General features: G+C 39.9%; 2 protein-coding genes across 3 annotated transcripts; one reads left to right on the forward strand and one right to left on the reverse strand.

Moving 5' to 3' along the window:
* Positions 1-3,449: 3,449 nt before the first annotated feature.
* LOC109407203 (ribosome-releasing factor 2, mitochondrial) lies at positions 3,450-14,393 on the reverse strand. Its single transcript, XM_029858812.1, has 4 exons — positions 14,189-14,393; positions 13,671-14,126; positions 5,822-6,188; positions 3,450-4,759 (listed from the first exon to the last, which is right to left on the reverse strand). Exons 1-4 carry the CDS (start codon positions 14,331-14,333, stop codon positions 3,505-3,507), a joined length of 2,223 nt encoding a protein of 740 aa, XP_029714672.2. The 5' UTR covers positions 14,334-14,393; the 3' UTR covers positions 3,450-3,504.
* A 423-nt stretch (positions 14,394-14,816) lies between these two features.
* LOC109405868 (FUN14 domain-containing protein 1) lies at positions 14,817-27,287 on the forward strand. 2 transcript variants are annotated; one of them, XM_062850659.1, is made up of 4 exons: positions 14,817-15,029; positions 21,096-21,243; positions 21,308-21,503; positions 26,204-27,287. In XM_062850659.1, the coding sequence occupies exons 2-4, from the start codon at positions 21,098-21,100 to the stop codon at positions 26,384-26,386; spliced, it is 525 nt and encodes a 174-aa protein (XP_062706643.1). In that variant the 5' UTR covers positions 14,817-15,029; positions 21,096-21,097; the 3' UTR covers positions 26,387-27,287. The 2 variants fall into 2 exon arrangements, with proteins under 2 accessions (XP_062706643.1, XP_062706644.1); XM_062850660.1 differs by lacking the exon at positions 26,204-27,287 and adding an exon at positions 21,661-22,108.
* Positions 27,288-27,938: the final 651 nt, after the last annotated feature.

The raw sequence follows: 27,938 nt of genomic DNA on the forward strand, positions 1-27,938 counted from the left end.
ATCAATGAAAAAACAATGTTCACACATTCAACAATAAAGGAAGCAACGTGTAAACAAACCAATTAGTCGAAACACCACTCCAAAACGCGCACCCGCTGCTAAATTACTGTAGCGGCGACTGCAACCAATGTATGCTGAAACGTGAAACCGGTGTGAACATTTGGTGGTGGGACAATCTTGTTTGCTTGCGCGTCGTATTAGGCGCAAGATCGTCAATATTACTCTGGAATGCGTCAAGCAATTTCAATCAAATTTTGCATACACATTCCTTAGGATGTGGAGGTGGTTGTAGGAGTATTGGAATTCAAAATGGCGACCAAAACTCCAGAATGTATGCTATTTAACGACAATGCTTCTTCGGATACTACGCAACATGGGTATCTATCGATCGGGCTTGATGAGTAGAACTCAAAAATGAATATTCGACGCCATTTTGAAATCTAAAATGGTAGACCATATCCAATATGGCGGCCTCGGAATGGTAGTTTGAGCTATAATACCATGCAATATGGGTATGTATCGCTCGGGTTTGATGAGTTAAAGGATAGTGGGTGAGGTAGGGTCAGGATAGATGGTATGGTAGAGAGTAGGGTACACCTGGGTACACGGTGGAGTAGAGGGTTTGGGTGAAGGTTAGAGTAGAGGGTAGGGTAAATGGTAGGGAAGAGCGTTGGATGGAGAGTAGGGTTTAGGATAGGAGAAGGGTTTGGGTTAGAGAGTAGGGTAGAAGGTACGATTAAGCACAGTATAGAGAGTACGGTGAAGGGCTACAGTAGAGGATACGGTAGAAGGTAGGGTAAAGGATAAGGTAGTGATTGTGGTAGAGGATAGGGCAGACGGAGACGGCAGGGCAGATGGTAGGTTTGAGGGTTATGATTGAGCGTAGGATAGGGAGTTGGAGTTGAGGGCAGAGAAGACAGTAAGGTAGACGGTAGAGAGTAGGGTGAAGAAGTGAGATAAGATTAGATGCGATAATTTTCTTGAGATAACTTCAGGAATTCTTTCCGGGATTTCTTCAGACATTCTTGCCGAGAATCTTCCCAGAATTCCTGCCGTGATTCTTACAGATATTACTTACAGAATTGCTGTACGGATTGCTCCTGGGGTCTCCAGTTAGCCTAGTGGTTAAGGCTATGGATCGCCAATCCGGAGACGGCGGGTTCGATTCCCGTTCCGGTCGGGAGAATTTTCTCGACTCCCTGGGCATAGAGTATCATTGTACTTGCCTCACAATATACAAATTCATGCAATGGCTGGCAAAGAATGCCCTTCAATTAATAACTGTGAAAGTGCTCAAAGAACACTAAGTTGAAGCGAGGCAGGCCAAGTCCCAGTGGGGACGTCGAGCCATAAAGAAAAAGAAGAAGATTGCTCCTGGGATCTCTTCAGGGAGTTTTACCGAGATAGCTTTGGAAAATCCTGAAAGGATTCGTTTAGTTATTCTTTTCTGCATTCCTTCAGGAATTCGTGCTGGAATTCCTTCGAAGATTCCAAAAAAAAAACAATTGAAAAAATATAGATTTCTTCTGAGATTTTTTGCAGGCAATTCTAGATTTTTTAGATATTCGTGCCAGAATTTCTGATGGAATTCTTTCAAAAATTCTTCCAAATTGTTTTCAGGTATTTATTCAATAATTCCTTCCAAGACATCTTCTATGATTCTTGCAGGAATTCCTGCTCAGCTTGCAGGCGGTCTGTCTGCCAGATGCCTGTCATGATCCCTCTATGGATACCATCAGGTATTGTTTATGGGATTTCTTCAGCAATAACTTCAGGTATTTCGGCCCTCTGCACCACCGTGGGTGCCCAGGACTGATAGTAAGTAAGTATTTCTGCCTGGATTGCTTTAGAAAACCCTGAATTCTTTCAGAAATTCTAGCCAGCATTGGATTTCTGCTGGAATTACTTGACAGATTCATACTAGTGTACTTTCAAATAGTTCCATCGATATAATTTCAGAAAATCCTGGTAGAATTCTTTAAGGTATACGTGCCAGAATTCCTGCTGGCTTCTCGGGAGTTTTCAAACATTCCTTCCGTGATTTCTTCTGTGATTATTTCAGGGAGGGCTTACATTGAAGATATTTTTGGAACTAAACCAAATTTTTTTTATTTTTTTCATCAAATCAGTGTTACTTTTTTGGAGCTTGACTTTTGATAATAAACTTATTTAAAGATTTAAATTGTGAGACACCTTGAGCGTTAACGGGTTATTAAGTTCGACTGTATTTCATATACGCTCGTCGGCGATGCCAAGAAGAAGCACAACATTTGCTGTTGGTAAGTTCATTTTGAATAGTTCTGTATACTTTTGTTTAGGAAGAGGATTAATTTTGACATAACACTTGGTTTGTTTTAACATATCACCCGACATAATAAAGCTAAAGAATTATGTTTCGTGTATACACTCAACAAATGTAGAAATATCAGTCAAGTTAATTTTTTTTTCTTCCATTATTTACTTTGCTATTTTATCGACATTCCAAAAAAGAACTTTGAATAGCTCGTCATCTAAGTATTTAGATCATGTAATACCTCCCTCCCCACCCTCTTAACAAAAACTCCTTCCCCGGCAGAAAATCTAATCTAATCTAATCTCACACTAACGCAGCCATTACTTGAATGCATCCTGGAAAATGAAGACTTTTCAAGTTCATCATTTTTTTGTCTAACGGCCAGGCCAACTGCGCAGCATGTACCGCAGAGAAGATTTCAAGGTATAGAAAGATTTCAACATAGTTAATATTTGAAAACATTCAACACCTTGAAATCGAGGGGAAAGAAGGAAGCGTGGACTTCCCGTACCAAACGCTTCCAGATAACAATATAGATGTTCGCATGTATTAATAATATGGTGATGAATACGATGAATTGCTAAAACATATTGATTAGTGCGCCTGGAATTGTGGTAAGATTCACTGAAAAGAGAATAAAGAATTAAGTAATAAATACTGAATAAGGCATAAGTGATACGCTCGTTACAGTTACTATTTTTAAAACATGGTATTACCTGAATCCCCCTGAAACAAAAGATCTATTAGCAGTTAAAAACAAAACATAAATTAAAATACAATCATCACAAAAATACATCAAATTTTAATCTGGTATACTACCACTTCAGGCAGTAAAATAAATAGCAAGATTAAAATTTGATGCAATGTGGTAGATCTTACACCGTAACGCACCGTTACGGGTCAAAACTCCTTCCCCGGCAGAAAAAGTGAAAAAGCGGAGGTGATCCCGATAGCAACAAACTAACAATCCTTCCTTTCCTCGATGACCTAAGGACAAGAACGGTGGTTTGAAGTGCGTCCATCGCATAGAAACAAATTTTGCTGCCATTCAAAACTGAGTCAGCTGCTAACTTTATGTTCTAAAGATCGATCTATCCATCATTGTCACTCGATCAACATGGCTTTCTCAACGTAATTTCCAGCAAACCACTTGGACTAGGAACAATTTTAAAATCACCTATTATTGCATAACAACTTGACTTACCTACCGTCTACTCCAAACCGTGAGCCCTTCGAATAGCGCTCTCCTCGTCCATCTCGTTCAACAGTACGTACCCGTTGGGTTCCATCGAAACGCTGGCATTCCCGGAACTAATACACCTCACTTCACTGGAATAGTCCTCCAGTTCGGCCAGGGGAGCATTGGCTCGTAAAACTTTGTGTTGATGGCCCCTGGAGCTAACATCCAGCACCGTGCACCTCCTCCGTCCCAGATCGGCTAGGATCGGATTCAGATACTCGGAGGGCATCGCTATTTCCAGTAGCATAATGGGTTCCATAAGACGCACGTTGGCCGATGATAGTACGTGCCGTACGCATTGGGCCGTGGCCGCCATGATGAAGGTATCGGCCGTTCCTTTGCCGATGGTCAAACTGTGCAGCGTGATTCCGACGTCCATCAACTGGCCGCCCAATTTGGGACCGCGTTCCAACGCCGCTATTGATCCCTTCCGAACGTAGGACATTTGTCGAGGGCGGATCATTTTTAGATTCTCCTGCGCTTCTGGCGAGTTGTCCAGACGGAACTTCTCGTTGTTTTTCAGGGCATGAACGGTCAATTCCATGCGAACAAATTGCTTGTGTCCTGCAATTTCTTTTTCGGCCGTCCAGCTCCCACGGCACGGCTCTTCCAAGGTTTCTTTGTAAGCAATTTGGAGGGCACCTAGATCTACATCGATTTTGTACTCCGTTAGAATTCTGGACTTGATGATCTCCAGGTGAAGCTTGCCCATGCCGCCGAGCACGGTTTGCATTGTGGTTTCGTCGTAGGTCACCCTCAAGCTGGGATCTTCCCGCTGAATCTCCCTCAGAGCATTGTCCAAGGCCACTTGGTAAGCCGAGGACGGTGGCTCTATGGAGCAAAAGTACACCGCATCGGGAACGACCGTTTGAAGCGATAGCTTTGTGGCTAAGACCTCGTCCAGGTCGCCATCATCTCCACCGTTTTCCGAACCAATAAGTTTTTTGAACGCGGCTCGCAACGAACTGGTACTGGAAGCCACCAGATCTCCGGTGACCGTTGATTTGGGACCAGCGCAAAGTCCAATGTTACCCGCCCCTATGGAGTTAACTTCTCGATACTCGTCAGCCCAGGGGGCATAGATTCGTTGAACGGTATCGGTGCTGCCTTTGGGCGATACAATTTTAGAGCCTTTTTTTAGGGTACCTCGGAAAACACGAACCAGGCTCAGAGGTCCTCGCTGCTTGTCGTGGGTCACTTTCGATACCTTTCCCACGAAGTCGGACCTGATGGGGGTAAACAAAAGAATTGTGATGATAATGCTGTGCTCACTTGAACTGTAGGTCATTAACTTGGTCATCAATGAATTTGCTAGCAAACTAAGAATTGTATGGATATATGGTAAGTGGGGGCAGGATGGGTCACCTAAGAAATGGACCCCTATAACTTTCTGAATATAAATCGCATTTCTCTGTATTCTACCACGGCTCTCAGATATAGTCTGCTATGATATAAGAATATAGAAAGGTCATAAAGTTTGAAACCTGCTTTTTGACAAGCAATTTTCAAAACATGACCCATCTTGCCCCACCTCATTTTTATGGGGGCAAGATGGGTCAGCTATCAGAAAACTCGATTTTTGTCCAACAAAAAATACTATTTCTTCTAGTTTTTCTCTATACATCTAAGCTTCATAGACGTACAGATTACATGAAGAAAGTGTTGAAACATATCGGTAGGTAAGGGACGAATGACCTTCGGGTTAAAGTCCCTCGAACCCAACAAAAGAAGAGAAGATATCGGTAGATTATTCTCAGAACTAGAAGATTTTTGTTCGGGTAGCCATAAACGGACTTTGAAAACCTATATTTTTTTAAGGAAAATTTAAAAAATATGTTCTCAAATTTTCAGTGCTCTCATCGCTTCGATAATGTAGGTCACAGAATAGCCTTTCCATGAAAAATAAAACATATTCAAAAACTATGCAAACATACCGAAAAATTAGGGTGACCCATCTTGCCCCGTCTACACAATACACATAGTTATATGGAATGTATAGCATAAGGAGTATAACGAAAAAATATTTTATTTTTTTCTGTGCGAGGAACGTATAAAATTTTCAAAACAATATACCATTTTTTATGTATATCCCCGTCGTTCATCTGGGAAAATTATTGAAAGATTCAAAACATATATTGTGCGATTGAAAACGGTACTGACCCATCTTGCCCCCACATACCATATTTTGATCCTGGATAGCATTGGAAGTGTCTCGTGTTATACGGTAAAAGAGGGCAAAAGCAGTAATCAACAACGCAGCCGCAAGCCTAAAAAGATACTATACTAACCCAAAGCAATTGTAGATTTCATTCCGTTCGTTTGGGGCAGGTAAATATCGCAGCACGGCATCCATCAGCAGCTGAACTCCAATGTTTTTGTACGCGGACCCCAACAGGACCGGTACAATCTGTTGCTTCATTGTGCACGAACGGATTGCATCGAACACCAACTGTGGGTTTACATTTTCCATACTGTCCGATTCGATGATCGCCTGCGCGAGATGATCGTCCAGCCCGGAAAGGGCATCGATGGTTTCATACAGCTTGTCCTGTGCATGGGCTAGAGCTGCTTCCGCCAGCGGGATGGTCTTGTACGATCTACCGTGTGAATTTTTATCGAAAATTACCTGCGTTCCCGATAGGATGTCGATTATGCCTGGAAAAGGATACAGGGTAGAAGCTTCAGTTTTGGCCAGTCCGGAGTTTTGGCCATAGTGCGGTATTGAGCCTGTTGCGATCTAAATCGGCGTAAATTTAATTTTTACTAGTAGATCCTAATACAATATGATGATTACAGCTGTGAAAACCGCACATTTTGATTAAAAACTAGAAGAAAAAAATATATTTCCTTAAAAAATCTGCTCCCATATATCTATTTTGGCCAGGGTGCTTCTAATTTGGCCACTCCCATAAGAAATACACGTGATTGGCCAAAATAGAAACCAAACTTAGGAATATGACCAAAACTGCGGCAGAGCTTCTATTTTGGCAAGTGCCACTATAAATACAAAAATCAAGTATTTGCTTGATTTCTGCATTTTTCCTTCAAAATATAGATTGAAACCTTTCATTTGACGCATTGGTTGTTTTCATAGGATTATTGGTTATTTTAATAAAAATGATTTCCCTTAGACTGGCCAAAACCGGTGCCCGCACCCCATTTGTTGAGCAAGTGCTTTGTTGTAATCGCTTGTAGAGTTGTCAACATGACAAACATGAGCAGGAGCCTAAATGATCGTAGAATTCTATCGTACAAAGTGCAACATCCGTAGCTACTAGAGACCCGAGTACAACTCTCCACAGAGATCGCGGAATAAGTTTTCGTTCGTGACCTTTAACGAAAAGCGCTAATAAAGACTATATTCACGTCAATCGCAAATCGAAAAGCTTTCAGCTTAATTTTTAATCAATGAATATTATTTCTAGAACGTCAGGATTACAAGAAAATAACATATAGCCTAAGGGTCGTTTATTAATTACATAATTTTGCTTGTTTAGGATCCTATTATTTATAATAATATTAAAAAAAACTATTATACACTTAAACTCCAATTTACGCTCATTTTATTTGCGCTAGACTCAATTTACGCAGAAAACCTCCCCCCCCCCTTTTACGCATACCATTTCTGTTGGCGCGGAACAGACCCAGAAAGACATCGAAACACCGAGTTGTGAGCAGTTTTAAGGATTGTATCACTTACTCGTATTGTATGTTTAGGTAGAATAACAAATTCAATTAGATATAAGTATAATATTAAATTTAGGAAACTGGCCCTAGCTTCTTCATCCCTCAGTTCTGACTTTATACGATGACAGGCGTTCTTCCCTATCAGCTATTGTTCCAATTATATATGTCTACAGCTCGGATCGCTGGCAGTGCTCCCAGCGGCAACATACTCCCCCCCGTAACACTGGCCATCGGTTCCAGTTTTACCACCATTCTGCCGCTGCCCATACCACCGTTGACGCATTCCCAATTGTAGTAGTTACCTATATTCATAATCCGCCGCATATTACTACAAGCACAAAGGCAGCCACAAGTTGTCCTAACAATTCCGACATGGGTGACCTAAGTTTCTAAAGCCCGAAGGAAGCTTGACACCCTGACCCAAGACTAGCTGAAGTCTCACACGTCCGATTATGCTTACTGCTTTTACAGACCAACTGCATCTTTTAACTATAGGCAGCGGATTTGATAAACTCGCTGGATATCTGTCCCTGAGCCTAAACGAGAAATAACAATTCTCCATCAGTCCCAGAAGAATTTCTCTAAATGTTCTCAAATGCATTTTCAAGCGTCTAGGCAAGTCACCTAATTCACTGTTCATTTCAACATGTTCCAAAATATCTCGGGTAGTGGAAGAAAAACAGCTTGCATTCAATTGGCTTCTTTAGCGGTGTTGAGATAATTCCATATTCTGAATCTGCATGCGAAACTGAGCCGAAATCCAAATTTTCATGAATTTTGGTGCCCGGGAACCTATTTAAAAATCAATTTGAAGTTTGTATGGGAGCGATTTGTCAAATCACCCCTCGTCGCATTTTGTACTGGCTGGAGCTGTCAAACAGTTACCCAGCTGTCAAAAGGTGATTTCAAAAAATCTCTTTGAAATTGATTTTAGGTACCAAAATAAAGTTCTAAAAATATGAAAAAAATCATAGTGGCTCAGAAAAAGGTACTCTTTCGTATAAAATCAAAAAATCGGTTTCTTTTTCTTAATTTAAAACCCCAATTGTCGATCTGCTAACCACCAGGGGGGAGGAGCTGGGTCAGGCACAATTGGAGCCACTAAGTTGGGAGGAGATCTCAATTGCTGTCCATTCATACAGAAGTTCGCGTTCGATCTTATAGCTGACAGACTCCCGCTATTTTCGAACGCCGATCGAAGAGAAGTTGTTTGGAGACAACTGCTTTGTGCGATCGGTCTGGCATTATTGGAATTAGATGGAAACCGATTCAGTATAATCGACACTCTGACTAGGTGGATTTCTGCTACCAAACCTGACGACGTAACGTACGGTGCTGAGAGTGTATTGATATTTGCTATCGACGTGTTGCTGTCGATAATTATTTCGTGTTTTTTCGGAATTGGTTCGGGAAACGCGCCTGTATGCTGCTGCTGATTCCCATCCGATCGCGAAGGAATAGCTAGACATTCCATAGGCGCCGACTGTTGTAGTTGGCTCGGTTGATGTTTTGAGTGAACAATCGAACAAGTGAACAGTCGCTTTGGTGGTGTATTTTCTGCACCCTCAGCTGCTCGGTCATCTGCTGGTAGATTATTATTATCAGAGGATAATTTGTTTTCGCCAAATATACCGTCAAGATCACCGTGCTGTGAGTTTTGTTCCATTCCGACAGACACCTCTGCGGCAAACTGGCTACGTTTGTTCACATTTCGTCGTCTCGAGAGTTGTTCCTTCAACAGATGATGGTTCTTCGACAGCAAGTGTTTCTCGTGCTCTAAGGCTCGTCTCTCCGCCTCCCACTCGCGTCGCAGAAGTAAACGCTCCTCTTCTTGTAGCTTTAACAGGACGGCCATACGAGCGGAGATTTTGGTTGTTTTGGCTACACTAACTGCAAAACTGCCATCCTGCCTTTGCAGGTCGTCGCGCTGCCTTTGCGAACCTTCCGTTCGCGCTGGGTAGTCTGCCGAGAAAGTGTCTAGTGATGCAACACTTATCATGTTGTTTAGTTTTTCGTTACTATTCACAAGTTTTTGCGGTGCTTGTGAATTTGATGTGGAAAATGCGCGCACATCGCGCTGCTGATTCCCAAGAAGTTGTTGTCGATCAGTAATTGATTCAAGACACACTGGTTGTATCGATGTGGTCGGTTGCATTCCCGATTGTGTTATCGGTTGGTGCGGCTCCGTCCACTGATCAGTTGAACGTCCATGAAATCCTTTGGCCGATGACTTGTGGATGTTGGTTTCACAATAGTCATCTGCTTTCTTTCGGATTTGCTTCTGTAGCAGTTTATATTTCTCCCGCATATTTTGGCGTTCTAGAGTAAGAGCCCGTTTTTCCGCATCCAGTGTGCGCTGCTGCAATGCGCGCTTTTCTTGGAGGTGCCGTATTCGCAAGGCATAACGAGCTGATTCTCTACTGGACGTTGTTTGATTCATTCCGAATCTACTGCTGCGGGTTGGCGGAAGAGAGAAGTATGTTTCGGGGCGCGAGTAGTTAACGCTGCTCCCGCTGGCCTTCGGCGTTGGGTCACGATCTGATCCGGGGCGCGAAGAGATGCCGCTGTCTCCCGATCGTGTTCTCTTCGGCGATGCATATGGAATGTCCATCATTCTAAAGTTTTAAAGTTTGTTGGCGCGGAACAGACCCAGAAAGACATCGAAACACCGAGTTGTGAGCAGCACATTAAAACGCTTGAAGTTTACGATTTCGTGCAGCTTTAAACTGCAAAAAGGCGGTTTATTAATAGATATTTGTTTACCATATAATGAATTCATGTTTCTTACACTTTAGGTGTCATTATGCAGTACCACTGCGGTCTGTTCTTCCGACGCTACAGTTAATATAAACTTCTGCACACTGTAAATAGTTCATTTTTAAATAGTTCTAAGAGTTCACTAGTTTTAAGGATTGTATCACTTACTCGTATTGTATGTTTAGGTAGAATAACAAATTCAATTAGATATAAGTATAATATTAAATTTAGGAAACTGGCCCTAGCTTCTTCATCCCTCAGTTCTGACTTTATACGATGACAGGCGTTCTTCCCTATCAGCTATTGTTCCAATTATATATGTCTACAGCTCGGATCGCTGGCAGTGCTCCCAGCGGCAACAATTTCCAAAATAACTGATTCGACCAATTTGGTTTGATTCGATTGTTTTTCAATAGTTCTATAATAATTTAAAGTTACTATCAGTAAAAATTAATTTAAGTTGTTTTATATAGTTGCAAAGGTGCCTGCAAAGTTCTCATGGACTTTTATTAAAAAAGAGCTTATTTCTCAATTACACTTAAAAACAATTCGTAGCAAATACCTAAATAACAATAAATATTATTGTTGCTTGGATAATGTTTGTATAATCAAATACAAAATTACTTGACATATCTATATCTATATCTTCTATATATAAAAATGAGTTTGAAGTTCCTTTGAGGCAACAAAACTCAAGAACGGATGAACCGATCAGCATGATTCTTGCACGGTTCGGTTCGTATTCATGGTGGCTGTGTTTATATGTACAAAAAGTTACGAAAAACAATATTAAAAGTAAGAAAATTGATAAAGTACTGTTTTTTTATAAGCTGGGAAGAAAATCAAGCCGATCAAAATAAAACCAATCTAGAGTGCGGTGCTGCAGACTTCAATAGTTGTCAAACCACTGCAGCTTGGCAAGACAAAGTTTGCCGGGACAGCTAGTATTTTATAGTTTTCGTTTTAAATTTGAGTACAGTAGATGTTTTTTTTTTTTTTTTTTTTTTTCTCTCCCTTTTTGGCACAGACCTACTGGTCCATATCGACAGTAGATGTTTCGGTTATCAAATGTTATTCGCTAAAACTTCAACGACTGACAGACGTCAAGCTGTGTTGGCAGAGGAAGCTCTCAATGAATAACTGAGGAAGTACTTATAGAAAACTAGCTGGAAAGCAGGTTTCAGTCCAGTGAGGACGTTACGGCAAGAAAAAGATGAACAATGATTTTTCTTATGTTTTCCAATTAATTTAAGGAATCTAGTAAATAGTAAACTACCATTGATAACAATACAAATACAATAAGTTCAATGGGGTCAATTGAACCGATGGTAAAATAAACATGCAATAATATTTGTTGTTATGTAAACAGATTTCGCCTTTGAAAAACCAAAGAATTCATATTCCTCGTTAACATTTTTCTCCAGTATTTACAGATACTAGTGGCCACATGAATTGTGAACGATTTATGGTATGGATCATACGGCCTGAGGTCGGACTAGTGATATTTGGCAGTTGTTTGAAAAGATTGATGATAGATCTTATCAACAGCTGCCAAGCAATACATACCAGACATACATCAGAGTGTTTGATTCTTATCATAAAATGTGCATATCATTCTGGCGGCCGTTAGTGCTCGTAAATGCTGGATATAAATGTTAGCGGGAAATATAAATTCTATGGATTTTCAAAAGTGAAAACTGCTTACAAATAACAACAAATATTATTGTATTTTTATTGTAACAACGATTCATTTGACGCCATTCAATTAATTGTATTTGTATTGTAAGAACAATGAAAAAACATTAAGATATATTGTTTTCTTTTGAAAATTGCCCTAAAAATGTCTCATGAAAACACAATACATTCTATTGGTTTTCGCGAAAATGTGTATGAAAATTTTCTCAAAATTTTATGGTTAAGATACATAACGACCACCATTTATTTATTGTAAAAGTGCCATTTACCATTCGCCGAATGGTATAGAACAATAGGGGTAATGGTGAGTGTGCTGAGTAAATTAAAATACGTTTAATGGTATAAAACGTAATGGTATAAAATTTATCATATTTTTATGATATTTTTTATCAGAATTGCCGTGATATTTCGAAATTCTGAACAAGAGTTCCTTTCACGAGAAGGCATTCTTAGAGGTATCGGGGAGCTCTTGGAGGGATCCCGAAACTTTTAGAGGAATCCCGGGAAAAATTACTTGTTGAATCTTAGAAACAATTATTGAACGAATTCCTAAAGAAATCTCGGATTGAATGCATGGATGAACTCCGGAACGAAATTCCTGGAGGTACCTATCATGGAAGGGAATCCTGAAAAAAAAAACCTGGAACTCCCGGAAGTATTTCAGAAGGAATTCTTGATGAAATTTTGGAAGTAATCTTTAGAGAAATCTCTGAAGAACCTGGAGCCTCGTTAGGAATCGTAGAAGAAACTCCTGGATAAATCCCGCAAATAGCTCCCAGAGGAATCCCAGAAAGAATTCCTGTAGGAATCTCGGAACAAATTCCTGGAGAATTACGAAACTCCTGAAGATATAACGGAAGCAATCTCAAGAGTAATCCTGTAAAGAGTTTCTAGTGCAATCCCAGAAATAACTCCTGAAGGAATCCTAGATGACTAGATGAAACTTTAAACAATTCTAAATCACATAAAAATAAACGTGTCTGCCAAATTCAACAATAATGTAGAGCTAAAATATAGGGAACTGCATGAAATTCTCTCCTTCTCTTTCACTCTAACAGAAATCTTGTAAACAACAAGGCCACGAAACTTCAAAATCCCATACAAAATCAAAACAGTGCGGTGCCCTATTGTTGTAACGACCTACAATGGGATGGACTATAGGACGGACTATGCAATTTTGGCCCAATGATACCCCGACTGACGGGTACCAGATATTATGACTAATAAATGTCACCATGCATTGGCAGAATATATTTTTGTAAGCGAATAGGAGAATAGTGCAATCCTTACATCAAACGTATTCGTCCACGTCTTTCATTTCGCTAAATTTTAAAACTTTTCAATGAAAATTCATGTTATATGAGTCTGCATAACACAAACTCATAGTATCGAGGTCTCTGCTATACATCTACTAATGATTCGAACTCATTTCATTTCATTTCATTTTCATCAGTTGTAATTGCTTGTAGAGTTCTGGAGAAACATGAGCAGGAGCATAGGTATGATTGTAGAATTAATATAGTACATAGTAAGTGCGACATCCTTTGCTACTAAAGACTGAGTACATCTTTGCATGTCCACAAAGGTCGCGAAAAAGTTTTTTTCTTTACCTGCATTAACGAGATTTTTAGCCCTAGGCTAATTCATCTCGGGACCCACGCTTTACTTCCCTTACGAAGGAAGAACTCACATTTTGTGAGTTTGTCGGGAGTTGGATTCGATCCCAGGTCCTCGGCGTGGCGAAAAAAGTTTTCATTTGTGGCCTTTGACGAGTAATTCAGTAATCAAGACTACACAAATCAAAAACCTTTTAGTTTGAAATTTATGTTATTTTGCTGGTTTTACGAAAAAAGAAATTCGAGTAGGCTTCAACAACTTTGAGAGTTGCCAATTTGAAATCAGGCAGAGAGTTGAATCTCGAGTTAAACCATAGATAATAATGAATATAGCGGAAGTTGAATAGCGTTAAGATGCTAATAAACCGCAAACAATTCTTACCTGCCAGCTTTCCCTGCTCCATGAACGGAAGCTGTATGGGCAACGGAACCACTCCCAGCTTCTTCCGCAAATCCTGCAAACACCCATCGAAATCCGCATTCTCCTTGTCCATCTTATTCACGAAAACCACCCGCGGCAAGTGGTGCCTATCGGCTTGGTTCCACACCGTGACCGTCTGTGCCTCGACTCCGGCCGATCCGTCTAAAATGACCACCGTTCCGTCAACGGCCGCAAGCGACTGTTCGACTTCCATCGTGAAATCAATGTGACCCGGTGTGTCCAGCAGATTTATCCGATAGTCTCGCCAGTCGAAACTGACTGCCGCACTGCAGATCGTTATCCCGCGTTCCCGTTCCTGCACCAGGAAGTCTGTCACCGTATTGCCGTGATGGACCTCACCGAGGACGTTCGTTTTTCCGGAATAGAACAGCATCCGCTCGGTGGTGGTGGTTTTACCTGAAAATGAACCGTTTAAAAGTCCTCAAATTGTTTACCTTCTATTATTCGTTCGCTCTTACCTCCATCGATATGCGCCAGGATTCCGATGTTACGAATGTACTTCTCCTGCAGTGGGTGGTCAGATGCGGAGTGATTCCGGCGGATGTTGGTGACATGTCGGAAGAACTGCTTGATTCGGCAGGAAACCGACCGATTGCACAACATGCTGATGCAGTGCAGAAGGATGCAGTCTGCCACTGACCGGTCCGTTCGTCGCACGTTTGTTTGTTTGTTTTACATCATTCACACTGAAACAAAAGTATATCTCGAATTCAACGGAAAAGCGATTGCAAGCAATCGCGTGACATTATTTTTTTAGCTATACTGGTCCACCATAGATAAAAATATCATTATTTTCAATGCATACAATGAACAATAAATAATTTCACTTCCTCTTTAACTGAGCGAAGGTGATGAAAAAACGGCTTTAGGAAAATTAACAAATTAAAATTTTGAATTTCACGATTTTATGCCCTTTCAAAATAAGCGTGTAAAAAGTCATCAATCATCAAAAATTCAAACGATGCAACCCTACTTTGACGTTTGCGATTCGTTTGAGAGAGAGAGGCAACAAACCGCGAGAGAGCGGACATCCTAGGAGCGGACGACGGAACTTCTGCTCGCTCCCGTCGCTGTCTCTGACCATCAAAAAGGAAAAGTGCAAAGCATCATCTGGTTAGCATCGATCATCATCGTTTTTCAAAATTTCCTAGAAACTTTTTCTTTTCGGACGGAGCTGTGAAGATAAATTTCCAGTCAAAATTGTGCAAACCTACAACGTTGTGGAACGGTTCAAGTTTTGGAAGTGTAAGCGCTGCTCCACCGCCAAGAAGCGTTCCAAATTCCCGTATTTTTCGAAAGGTAAGTCGCAGCTGCCTCTATAGTATTGCGTTTCGTTTTTGTTCGCTTCGGATGGGAGGGAAGGAAAAATTTTTCCGAGACGGCTCGGCCTTCGATCAGCGATACTTTTACGAATCGAATTTGTTAGCAGCATACTTTGATCACTAGTTATGATAGGGATTGAGTTGGGTATCCCCCCATGGCCAAAATTAATTTCTAGGATTATGACGCGGCTTCCCGGCGTCTTGCAAGTTAAGGTCACGACTCAAGATAGATAAAATTAGATTATGTAATCTCGTTATCCAGAGTAAAATGAGAATTGCAGCGGGTTTAAATGGGATGCTGATGCATAACACTGAAAAATGTAGAAACATTAACAGTTCTAAAATAGACTTTCAATGCAAGGAATCCTGTGCATGAGTCATGTGGTATTTTCGGATGAAGTTACAGAGGTGTTAGCGCCACCTAATACAATTAAATCATTTGAAAGCAGATGACATCAGATGAATGCTTACAACTAGTGAAGTTGTAAGTGGTTCCCCTTCATTTTTTCTTAAACTTGCTGGTCTAATCTGTTTCTTTGGAATCCTTCAAAAATATTTCAAGGATTACATCTCAAAGATTCAATTTGTTTTTTTTTTAGAATTCTTCAAGAATTGTGAGAATTCCTCAAGAATTGTGAGAATTCCTCAAGAATTGTGAGAATTCCTCAAGAATTGTGAGAATTCCTCAAGAATTGTGAGAATTCCTTAGGAGTTGCCTTATGGCATTATTTTACCTTAATCTTATGGGACTCGACTATGTAATATCTTGGAATTCCTTCAGAAATACTTTAGGGTCGTAACGTCCTACACTCGTCATTGCAACCTAGTATGTCCATCTTGTCCGCTATGTCCACTACGTCTTGTGGCATCCAGTTCCTTGTAATCACAATTTTTGTAGCGTTGCTATCAGATATTCTAAAACATGCCCTGCACACCATATCCTTCGGCTTTGCCCACCTTCTGGATGCTGGATTCACCATGGAGCGCAACATGCTCGTGGTTTTTTTTTTGTCGCCACACACCGTTCTCCTGAAAGCCGCTGAAGATCGTCCTTAGCGTGTTGCGGGATGAATCTTTTTTGACCGCAGTTACTTCTGGACCCCCAGTACATTATTAAATATGGGAAACACCACAAATGCATGATAAAATAGTACATCATATAAGGACATATACAACACAGAACATAAATATTGCCCTGTTACCGTAGTTGATAAGGGGCTGTCCATAAATTACGTAAGGGTTTTTGGGGGGAGGGGGGGTTTGAAAAATCTTACGAATCATACAAAAATATTTAGAGTTTCATACAAAAAATCTTACAAGGGGGGGGTGGGGGAGTCTAAAAATCATGAAAATTCCCTTACGTAATTAATGGACAGCCCCTAACAATTCCAGAACACAGGATGACGAGGCTTCTTAATTGTTGTTGGACCATCAGTCAATCCTGTAATCGTGTTTTCCCTGGCAGGTTGCCTTTTGTTCGCAGCGTTAGTTGCTTTCATAGTTTAAATTTGGTATTGGAATTTCTAATCCTAAGGGGCATCCTTATAGGATTTTAATGTGAGACGTCTACAACACATTGATGTCCCTGTTAAGGACTGTATCGTTAATTATGAGTACACCTTTGAGGCTCTGTATTAAAAAGACTATGCCTTATTTTGACAACTGCTATATGTCTATGTGTTACTAACGTTGTAAACAAACGATAACCTTCATTAAAATTTAAAGTTTTTCCTCAAGTGGAACAATGCGAGGATTTACGGAGGAGAAGCGGAAATCGATTGTGACCAGGCACTGCAATGAAAAATGATCATCGCTAAGAAAATTAGCAAAAAATGAATGTGTTAGCGTTTTTGTTGTCCAAAATGCTATCAAACGATTCGGTATGCATAACACACTGAAAAACTTACCCGGACGCGGCAAAAAAACAGGTGCGTCCAAGTCAAATTTGGACAGCAAAATTTGCAAAATCGTTGAAGAAAATAGGAGGTATCCATTAGAGATTACGCAAAAAAGTGCGGAACGACTGTTGGTATGGTTCAACGTGCCAAGGAGCGTAATTCCCTTAAGACCTACCCAAAACAGAAATGTCCAAAACGCAGTCAAATTCAAGCGGATTATATGAAAACTCGGGCTTGGAAACTGTACGACGATGTTTTGAGCAAAAATTGCATGTGCATAATCATGGATAATGAAACGTATGTCAAATTGGGTTGTTTAATGAATAAAATATTGCTATTTTCTATAGCCTAAGCGAAAGAGCTCATTTTTCTGAATATTACGTCAATTTATTGGATTCCAATACCTTCGTTTTGAAGGTCAAATTAACAAAACAGTTTTAACTTTCATGGATAGAATGACAGTTCAATCGCTAAAATGACAGTTCGACCCGAACAAAAAAATTTCCCCATACAAACTTTAAATGCATTTTAAAAATAGTTCCTGGACTCCAAAAATTATGAAATTTTGGATTTAGACTAATTTTGGGGCGGAGAATCCGATCATAAAATAATCCGGGTACCCTTAAAGAACCCAATTGAACTACAAGGCACTTCCTGGGGCACAGTTTTCCACTGTGAAGTGTGGCACGGATGTTACGAAGTAGGAGAAATCGATTTTTTGCGAAAAAATTGGGAAAATGTGTTGGTTTGGCAAGCAATTTGACAATGTGGTATGAAATCGTCACCTTTCTTGAACTTCTCAAGTATGAACGTCGAAATATACCGGACGGAATGTTCCCAGAAACTTATTCTGACACTTATCAGAAAGCACAAAGGTCCTACATCACTTTGGCCGGATTTGGCATCCTGCCACTAAGCGCGTGACACCTTTGACAGGTATGAAGAAAACAATGGTCAATTTGTGGAAAGGGCAATGAATCCTCTAAATCGCCCGCAAGTAAGACCCGTTGAGAAATAGTTAACTTTGATGAAAGGGAAACTACGGATAAAGGATAGAGGAGCAGAGGATGTCACAAAATTCAAGAAAAACTGGGTCAGCGTAAGCAACACCATCGTCGGAACGGTTGTCCAAAACCTTATGAAGAACACCAAGAAGAAAGTTCGAGAAGTGGCAAGAACCACGAAAAATTAAATATACAATCATGTCATGGGCTTTTCTGATGGCCAATAAACAATAGGGGTATTCACTAAACAGATTAAATTGCTGCGTAAGCCATGATTTTCTGCTTATTTGAAATGTTTCATGATTTTGCGAATGAAATAATCAAAGATTGCCTTGATGATCGCGACGTTTAATCAGTTTAATCAGTTTACGCTGTTAAGTGAATCCCCCTAATGTAATTGAATTTAATTTATAAAATAAATACAACATTTCCAAATACAGCCATTTTCAGGTGTACTCATAATTAACGATACAATCCTTAGGGAAGGGTCTACATAGTCTTTTAGTTAATCATTGCCCAATAGACCTAATTGTTTGATGGCCTACATTTAGGTTATTTTGGGCAATTGACAGAGATCTCATGGTGCTCTATCACTTCAGAGCACTATTATACTGCCGTGTGCAACATAGTTGTTCCATGTTACTTTTTGATGATTTTGATTTTTTTTTTCATCAAATGGTCAATTTTTGCGTACACTTTCAGAAACCACTCTCAGCTAGTACACTTTGTTCAGAAGCTCTATGAAAGCAACATCAAGTCAATTGGTCTCATGTTCAGTTTTGTCATCATAAGCTGTTTCATTTTGAATTTTTCAGCATAAGCTGTCTCACTTTATTTTTTTCTTAAGGACGAATGGTTAGTATAATGGGTAAAATTTTCCCTAAACTACAGAAACTGTCTGTAAGCAAGAATGAAAGCTAATAATCTACAATATGACAATAATTTAGCTTGCAGATATACGGGGATGTACTTTTTTGTACAGTTTTTAAGAGTTTTGGTCGACTAATGCAAAGAAATGCACATGTTGTGACGATTATTAAGGATTATTTGATAACTCAAAACACTCACACATTTGTATATCATAATGATTACCTCCATCTGCTTATGCTAAAGCATGCTGAAGGTATATTATATCATATGCACTTTGATAGTTACAAACAAATATACTATAAGTGGTACACACGGGTGTTCAATCATAATGTTAACATTTAACATCCAATTCCACTTTCGTATTGGTGCGTCAAATTCTTAGAATCAAAAATTACCGAAAAATAAAGCATCAGATCATCTAGCCGTCTTCTACAATATTTTCCGTTGGAATGCAAGGAACATACGTGCCGAAGACACCAACATGATTTGACATTAGTCGCTCTTGCAATCACTCATTTCATGTGTACGCATAATTTTACACCAGTGTGATTTTATTTTGAAAGTTACCATTATAAGTGAAAATCATGTGTACCACTTGGAATACATTGACAATTTATAACTATCAATATGTATATGATAGAGTATACCTCCAGCATGCTTTTGCACAAGCAGATGGTGATGATCATTGCGATATACAAACGTGAGAGTGTTTTGAGTTATTAAATAATCCTTAATAATCTTCACAACATGTGCATTTCTTTGCATTAGTCGACCAAAACTCATAAAAGTTGTACAAAAAAGTACATTCCTGTATATCTGCAAGCGGAATTAGATTACTAGCTTTCATTCTTGCTTACAGATAGTTTTTGTAGTTAAGGGAAAAAATTACCCATTATACTGACCTTGAAAAATAAACTCGCCCCATATCAAGGGGAATGACATATCCTTTTCTAACCGGAATATCCGCATTTATCCGTTTCTAACCGTCGCTAACCGTGTCTAACCGCTGCTCACTTAGCAGCTCGCTTAGCAACGGTTAGCGACGGTTAGAAACAGATAAATGCGGATATTCCGGTTAGAAAAGGATATGTCATTCCCCTTGCCCCATATGACCCTAAAATTGATAAAACTCATGTCAAAATAAATTTCATATGTCAAAAACAGCACAACAACATACACCAAGAAGCAAAAAGTGAGGTAATTTGGCGAAATTTTGAAGTTTCAGAATTAATTGCTAAGTGGATCTTTTCAGAGTAAATTTTTTCGGGCCCATATAGCCGAGGCGGTAAACGCACGGGTATTCAGCATGACCATGCTGAGGGTGACGGGTTCGATTCCCGGTCGGTCCAGGATCTTTTCGTAAAGGAAATTTCCTTGACTTCCTTGGGCATAGAGTATCTTCGTGCCTGCCACACGATATACACATGCAAAATGGTCATTGGCAGAGGAAGCTCTCAGTTAATAACTGTGGAAGTGCTCATAGAACACTAAGCTGAGAAGCAGGCTTTGTCCCAGTGAGGACGTTACGCCAAGAAGAAGAAGAAGAAGAAGAAGATGTTCAAGACTAGTTTGCGATTGAAGTAAATACGTTCGATTAAAATGGGAACTAGTAAAAGTTATATTTATACCGAAAAAGGAGAAGTGAGACAAGACGCACCCCAAAGCATTTAGACCAATTAGTTTTTCTCCAGCTTTGTTGAAGACTATGGAAAAAGTTTTGAAGGAGTTTATCAATTCTTCTTACATACAAGAGCATCCCCTATCTGATTTTCAGTTTGCTCATCAATCTGGTAAGTCAACGATTACGACTATGATTACGATTCGTTAGTAACAAAGATGGAGAAAACGTTTTTAGCTAGAAATAGCACTATGCACCTTTTTAGACATAGAAGGAGCTTTTGATAATGTCTCCTATTCATTTATGAAGCGAATGTAGAATTAGCATTTAAGTTAAAGTACACATAAATAAAAATGAAAAAAAAAAATATGAAGCGTGCCATGGAGAATAAAAACTTTGACTAACGCATCATACTTTAGATTAGGATTAGGAAGATCAACCTAAGAGCTTTTCGGCTTAGGTTTAATTCTGGATGCCATCTGAATTGGAATGCTCAAATTGAGTCAGTGATAGGTAAGGCAACAAGTGCGTTCAAGTTCTATTTTATATTTTAGGTATTTCAAAGTTTAAAACAAATTACGTTCATTGTAACAAACTGGTCTATTTTTTATTGATGACAAATAAATAAAACTTGATTTTGTTTTTTTTTTCAGCTATGAGCGATAGGAAAGTCAAGAAGGACGAAACAAACAAGGAAATCATCAACATGAGCGAAGCAGCTGGAATCCTGGACCGCTTTGTCGGCGATGTCAGCAAGAAGTCTGCCACCAAACAAATTCTCATCGGTGCTGGAAGCGGATGGTAATTTGAGCAAAACATTCAGTTGGTGTGACAAATTCTTAAACGTTTTTTTTTTTACTTTCAGGGCAACAGGTTACATCACAATGAAGGTCGGAAAGATGGCAGCTATTGCCGTTGGTGGGGGTATTATCCTACTGCAGATTGCCAACCAACAAGGTTACATTCAGATCGACTGGAATAAGATCAACAAAAAGGTCGACAAGGTGACGGACAAAGTGGAGGAAGCCGTTACCGGCCAAGGACCGAGTTGGGCTGATAAGGTAAGCAAACCCGTTAACTTCATTTCCACTTTTCTTGAAATCAAATGATTCACCTGTCACTAACGTTGCCTACCTTCGCGATAGTTGGGTCCCCTTCACTCAAAACTTTTCTAAGAAAATTTTCAAGCGAATCAAACCTTCCTCCTCCTACTTCCAGGTGCTGAAGGTCGCCAAAGAAAATTCCTATCTGGCCACCGGTTTCGTCGGTGGATTCCTGATTGGTATGGCTTCTTCCTAAACTTTCTCAGGAGGCAATCTCGCCCCCACCCCAAAACCAGCCCGAAAACGAAAAACGAACACTCTAACCTGCAGGCCAGCCCAATGTTCGAATCGCGTGTTCTTGGCACACAGGGCAGTAAGAAATCCTCGAAATTTGAATCAAATCTTCAAGCTATGCAGCGCTATCATCCGACCGACTGGTTTAGACTGAATTTGAAACAGTGATTCCAGAGCTGTTTTCTTCGAATACGAAATTTAATTGCAAAAATATGAAATACAATTGCCACATACCAGTGGGGTAGAGATAGATATTCGTGTATAATGAGCGTTTACCGTAACAATTAGATTGTAACAGAACAATAAATTTGACTGTAAGTGATTTTAAATCGTTTATCTTTCCATTATTGGGGGCATTGCAGTTAATATATCATAAGTCCTTGTTTTGCATATTCTATCGTTCGAACTCTGTTCTATTCTAAACTCCTTCCTGGTCATTTTGAGGGAGATCTTCTATACTATTCTTGACATTGCGGCTCAAACATACATGAAGGGTCTCCAGTTAGCCTAGTGGTTAAGGCTATGGATCGCCAATCCGGAGACGGCGGGTTCGATTCCCGTTCCAGTCGGGAAAATTTTCCCGACTCCCTGGGCATAGTGTATCATTGTACTTGCCACACAATGTACAAATTCATGCAATGGCAAGCAAAGAAAGCCCTTCAATTAATAACTGTGGAAGTGCAATTAAGAACACTAAGTTGAAGCGAGGCAGGCCTAGTTCCAATGTGAACGTCGAGCCATAAAGAAGAAGAAGAAGAAGAACATACATGAATATTCAGGTTTTTTTTATATTATAAATTTTGTACATCTATGACAAAACTACACACAGGTGCTCTTGTTAACCCTCTCTTTCCCATGGTAGCACAGGTAATCCACTACTTTGCACTGTTCATACAAATACAGGATAAGTTAGATCATTCCCATTTTTTCGTCAGATGTTTGTATATGTTTGATGAACTATTATGCCAGATTTGGTCAAAAATTCTCTGCTCGTTTTTGTTTTAGAGTTAAATGAACAGTGCAAAGTAGTGGATCACCTGTGCTACCATGGGTAAGAGAGGGTTAAACCGGATTCGTAGCATACACCAACTACTTTGCAAGATTGCTCTCCGGTATTCTCGCAACCTGAACTGCGCTCCATATCCTTACATATTTGGCTTTTTCAGTATGCTCGGTTCGCCGTAGATTGCAGCTGGATAGCAGGATAGGAGTTTTTTCTGTAGATTTTTTCAGAAGTTTCTCACAGTATTTCATCCAGAAAATTTTCCGCATTTGCTCCCAGAGTTCTTTTAGGGATTTTTCGGCGTTTCTTCCGAGAATTTTGAGTTGCTACAGAATTTCTGCAGCATTATCTATCGGGATGTCTTCTAGAGGTGTTTCCGATATGCTTCCAGATTTTCTCATTAGATTTTTTCCGGAAATCCTTTAAAAATGTGTACAAAAAGTTTTTTATCCTGGATGGCTTTTCAACAGTTACCCCTGGCATTTTTGATAGGTTTCTGCAGAAATTTATCCAGAGAGTTTTCCAGGATTTCTTATGGTAATTTAATATTTGCTGTTGAAATTTTCCTAATAGATGTGTCGATCCGGGATTACTCCCAGACTATTTTTTTCAAGATGTCCCAGCTTTTCTCGGGATTTCTTCCGACGTTCCTCTCAAGATTTCTCTAATAGGTCTCTCCGAAGTTTCTCGTTACATTTCTCCTAATTCCTTACGACATTTCTCCGGAATTCTTTCATAAGGAATTTCGTAGGTTATCCCAGGTGGTATTGCGAGAAAAATTCCAGGAAAACTTCGGCAGCAACAATTAGAAAAATGCCAAAAGAAACACCCAGTATCCCGGGTCTCATTTCGGTAGACATTCCGATAAGAACTCTGGAGTAATCTTGGGAAAATCTTACACATCTCGAAATGATTACTATAGGAAATTCTGGAAACCACTACTTGGAAAAGCTTGGGAAAACCTCTAAAAAATCGTGGGAAGAATTCCATAACAATAGCTCCTGCAGAAGTCCTCAAAAGGAACTCCGGATGAAACCCGGGAAAAAATCTTGGTAGAAAGTCCAGAATAATTCCCGAAAAACATCGGAAGGAATCTTCCGAAAAATCCCGCGAGAACATTTAACCACAGACAAACAGACGTATGTCTGGAAAGAAAGTGCGGTTAAAATCATCGTCACAGAAGCATAATCGCCCAATGCTAATTACACTGTGTTTCGCAAACCCACTGAGTAGATGGCGGTAGTGAGCAAATGTCAAACAGGAGCAAAAACGACGCGAGCGCCATGAACGAGAGATTTGCGAACTACAAAATATTTGAAGAGTCCGTTAAAAAGGGAAACGATGAGAAGTGGGTAGAGTGAGACGTCTGTTTGTCATTTAACCCTTTCCTTTCCACGAATTTGACCGACTATTTCTATGACAAAAAAGCATTTCCAAAAAAGTGCTTGAACAAAAGTTATTGCAAATTGACTAAATTTTGCGAAATCAATGAAAAACTTTTTTGTTGTAGATCAATCGATTTTTGATTATTTATCAATAGTCCCACTATTAAAACAAGAAAACAATAGTTGGGTTAACAATATGAGATTACAATCATATTCTAAAAATTATTGCATCATTTTCATCTGATTCCGTTTGTCTCGAGTTCGTCGAAAATCGAAGGTGCTCTAGAGCAATCATGCAAAATAGAAGGCTAAGAAATATCCCGGAAGAAACTCTCGTAGCTCACGTAAAGTTATTTTAGAAATTACAAGAGGAATTTCGGGAGAAATCCTGTCAGGAACTCTGTGAGCAATAACAGTTACACATCTGGAACAAATCCCGATATTAGTTCCTGCAAAAAATTCTTGAAGATTTCCTAAGGAAATCCTTGGAGGAGTAATAAGAGAAATACCTTAGGAACTTTGGGAGAAATCCCGGGAAGCACTCCTGGAGAAATTCATTCTGGAAGTAATCGAGAAACATCATTCAAGAGGAATGCCTAGAGAAACATTCTTCCAGGGAAAAATACCATGAAAATTTCTCTGGGTAAAACGCAAAAGGACCTGGGGAAAAATAGCTCAAGACTCTGGGAGAATTCTTCAATACCCCTGTGAAAAATCCCATGACAAATCGGTCAAAATTCTGGAAGTTTGACAAGAAGGAATCCCGGGAAATATGACTCGACGGAAACATTTAAGAAGTATCCCAGAAGAAAAAGAAAACCGCCGGGAAATTACCCGGGGAAAACCTTTGGAAGAAATCCCGGGTGAGACTCCTGCAGAAAATTTGTGCAAAACCCCTGCAGATATTCTTGGAGGAATTCTAATAGGAATAACACTTGTAGAAACTATGGGAGAAACCCCGGGAAGAACTCCTGAAGAACTCCATTCCCGAATGAATAGAAAAATATTACTCAAAAGGAATCCGGATAGAAACAAACAGAAGTTCCGCGACTACATCTGGGAAATATCTTGAGAAAAAACTCCTGTAGGAATGTTGCTGGAATAACGACCGTTTTGATGATAATTAGCATGTGTAAAGATCCCTAGGATCCTGGGAAAAATCCCACGAAAATTTGGTTTACCGAGAAAATCTCTGGATAAAAGTCTTGGTTGGTCGAAATTCTAGAAGATTCTCAAGAAGGAATCCCGAAAAGAGTGGTTCGAATCGTGGAAAAATGACAGTAAAAATCCGGAAGGACCTCCGGGAGAAATTCAAGAAGGAATACTAAGAGAAATGCCGTGTAAAAATACGGAAGGAATCCTGTGAGAAAACCTGGAAGTCATTCCAAGAGGTATCTCTAATAACGAAGTTCCAGAATTAAAACCAGACGGGATTTTAGGAGAAATGCTTTGGGGAGGAATATGAAATAAACAGCACCTTATCGGAATGCTCGGTTTGTCGGAAATATCTGCTTAATCTAGGAGCCCTTCTCTTGTTCCTCTAGCACGGTTATTGAGATTCCTTCTTGAAGAAGAACAACCAAGGCAATCAAGGGATTACGTGATCCCTTGCTTCCATTTCTTTGGTAGATCTGCTTTTTCACAGGCTTTCAACCTTCAATGTGGGATTTGTTTCATTTATGTCCGCTGCTATTCTGATGTAGTCATTTCCTCCTCAGCCTTAATCTCCCGTGCCTAAGTCCTCCACGCCGTTCTGGTGCTTATTGAAGTGCTGCTACCACCTTTCAATCAGAGTCAGGTCCGTACCTTAAGATGCTCTGTGCGGTCAATCTCGTATTCACGGCATTTCTGGAGAATTTGCCGTATACGGGGAAGATCTGGTCCGTTGTCGACCGCCCGTCGATTAGACCGGCTTTATAACTTCTAAAGCTTCTAATTATTATGAATAGCGAAAATCTCTTTGCATCTTCGCAGTTGCGTATTCGATGTGCCTCATCGTACCTCGTATCCTATTATAATGAAAAAATCTTTTCCAGGCCGAACGTTTCGTAGACCGTAAGCTGAACCAGGCCGAGGATGCCCTGAAAAAGAAGACTAAGAAAGCCCACAAATGGTACACGAACCTGATTGGGGACGAGACCGGCTGCAAGCTTAACGATCTGCATATATTCGTGTGTGCCTTTGCGGCAGGAGTGGCCCTCGGTATTGGTACTGCCTAAAACCTAAACCGCGCGCCGAAACGCCGAAGTCGTCACAGCAGGTAAATAGAGCCCGCGGAGTATAGAACTTTCCACAATCCAGCAAAAAGCCCTAAGCGAACAACTAAACTATACTGAACGAGAGTTATAAATGTAAAACAACCAGAAACTAATGAACGCTAGTTTTCGCCGAATGTGCATCGCGAAAAACAGATGGTTATTTCAGGCGAAGAGGGAGGAAGCATACATGCTAACCAAAGTCATCTCTAATCATTATATTCGATTATAGTGAAAGGAACTTGAATTTTGGAACGAGAATTTCACCATTGCTGCTTCATTTGCTAGGGACGGCGGTTGCCCTCAAACTGAGCTGTGATTTTGGACATTGGATTTAATATATTCTGTTCGTGTTCGATTCGTCAATCTAATCTCACTCACTCGTATGATTTAAGCAGATTGTATAATTCGAGTCATTTTACTGCTTGTATATTTTAGTAATTTCTAAAGTTTCATTAGTTTAAATGTATAATAGTCACCGGGAGATGACCAACGCGCACATACTTTTCATCACAGACAAAGAGACCAGCAATAATTTTGTGAACACACATGATTTACCATCGACTATACCAGCAACATTATAACCATCTCGAACTGCAACTCTAATACATAGGTACTTAAGTAAATCACAGCGTTAAAAACAAGCATTGCAGTCAACTCAATTTACAGTGCAGTATAGGCGAACGCCACCTCGTCTGAACCCTTTTAGGAATTTTAAAAGGAAACTAGTTCGAGTTTAGTTCTACCCATTTTGCGTCTTTATTGTAGTTTAAGCGAAATTATATGTTTTGTGTCTCATTTAAGAATACTTTTCGGAAAAGAGTTAAAAGAAAATATATGATAAACGGATTTATTGAAACGAGAACAGGATCATTATTGGTTTTTGATATCACAAATTCTAGTCTCCTGCGTCTTAGCTTAGTGTCCAATGGACACTACCAAATCTACTCTAGACTTATAGAGCTATCCTGCTCGGTGAAAGTTCTACCGCATATACCTAGCTGCCATTATTGTTTCGTCTGTCTGCAAATTTTCATCCCGGTCATTGGCGGGTATTGTCACAGTCTTGTGCCGCGTACCATTAACAGGTTCATAAAATCTCAGCATATCGTTACGATCCATGCTTTCCCGCACCTCAAAAAGCACACTATCTTTGTGCCGCTTCTCGCTGCGGTGAATTCATTTCTCTACTGCTCTTGCTAACCAGTACCGCTCGCTATTGAACAAGATCTTCGACAATGTTCGATTCTCTGAAGGGCCTCACAAATGACGTCCGAAAAATGTCGCCCTTCGATTAGTTGATTAACACGTAGTCAAGCTGGGAGCAAATATTACCACTCTGGTACCGCTAAATGTGCTGCTTTCAGATATTCTTGACTTTTTCATTTAGTTTTTTTTTCAAGGCTCACCCGCCGGTTTCATCTTTGCAGAGCCAATATTCTTTATATTTATTTTGGATTCTTCTCTCCTTCGTTATGGCTCGACGTACTCACTGGAACTTGGCCAGCCTCTCTTC

The sequence above is a fragment of the Aedes albopictus genome, chromosome 2, assembly GCF_035046485.1.
Source record: "Aedes albopictus strain Foshan chromosome 2, AalbF5, whole genome shotgun sequence".
Classification (NCBI taxonomy): Eukaryota; Metazoa; Arthropoda; class Insecta; order Diptera; family Culicidae; genus Aedes; species Aedes albopictus.

Excerpts from the sequence above, each read along its gene's own strand:
- LOC109405868 (XM_062850659.1), top strand. The coding sequence starts at position 21,098 with ATGAGCGATAGGAAAGTCAAGAAGGACGAAACAAACAAGGAAATCATC. Across the intron at positions 21,244-21,307 it reads ATCGGTGCTGGAAGCGGATG|GGCAACAGGTTACATCACAA; the intron begins GTAATTTGAGCA and ends TTTTACTTTCAG. Across the intron at positions 21,504-26,203 it reads GACCGAGTTGGGCTGATAAG|GCCGAACGTTTCGTAGACCG; the intron begins GTAAGCAAACCC and ends AATCTTTTCCAG.
- LOC109407203 (XM_029858812.1), bottom strand. The coding sequence starts at position 14,333 with ATGTTGTGCAATCGGTCGGTTTCCTGCCGAATCAAGCAGTTCTTCCGA. Across the intron at positions 14,127-14,188 it reads CCTGGCGCATATCGATGGAG|GTAAAACCACCACCACCGAG; the intron begins GTAAGAGCGAAC and ends GTTCATTTTCAG. Across the intron at positions 6,189-13,670 it reads GGAGCAGGGAAAGCTGGCAG|GCATAATCGACATCCTATCG; the intron begins GTAAGAATTGTT and ends ATCCTTTTCCAG.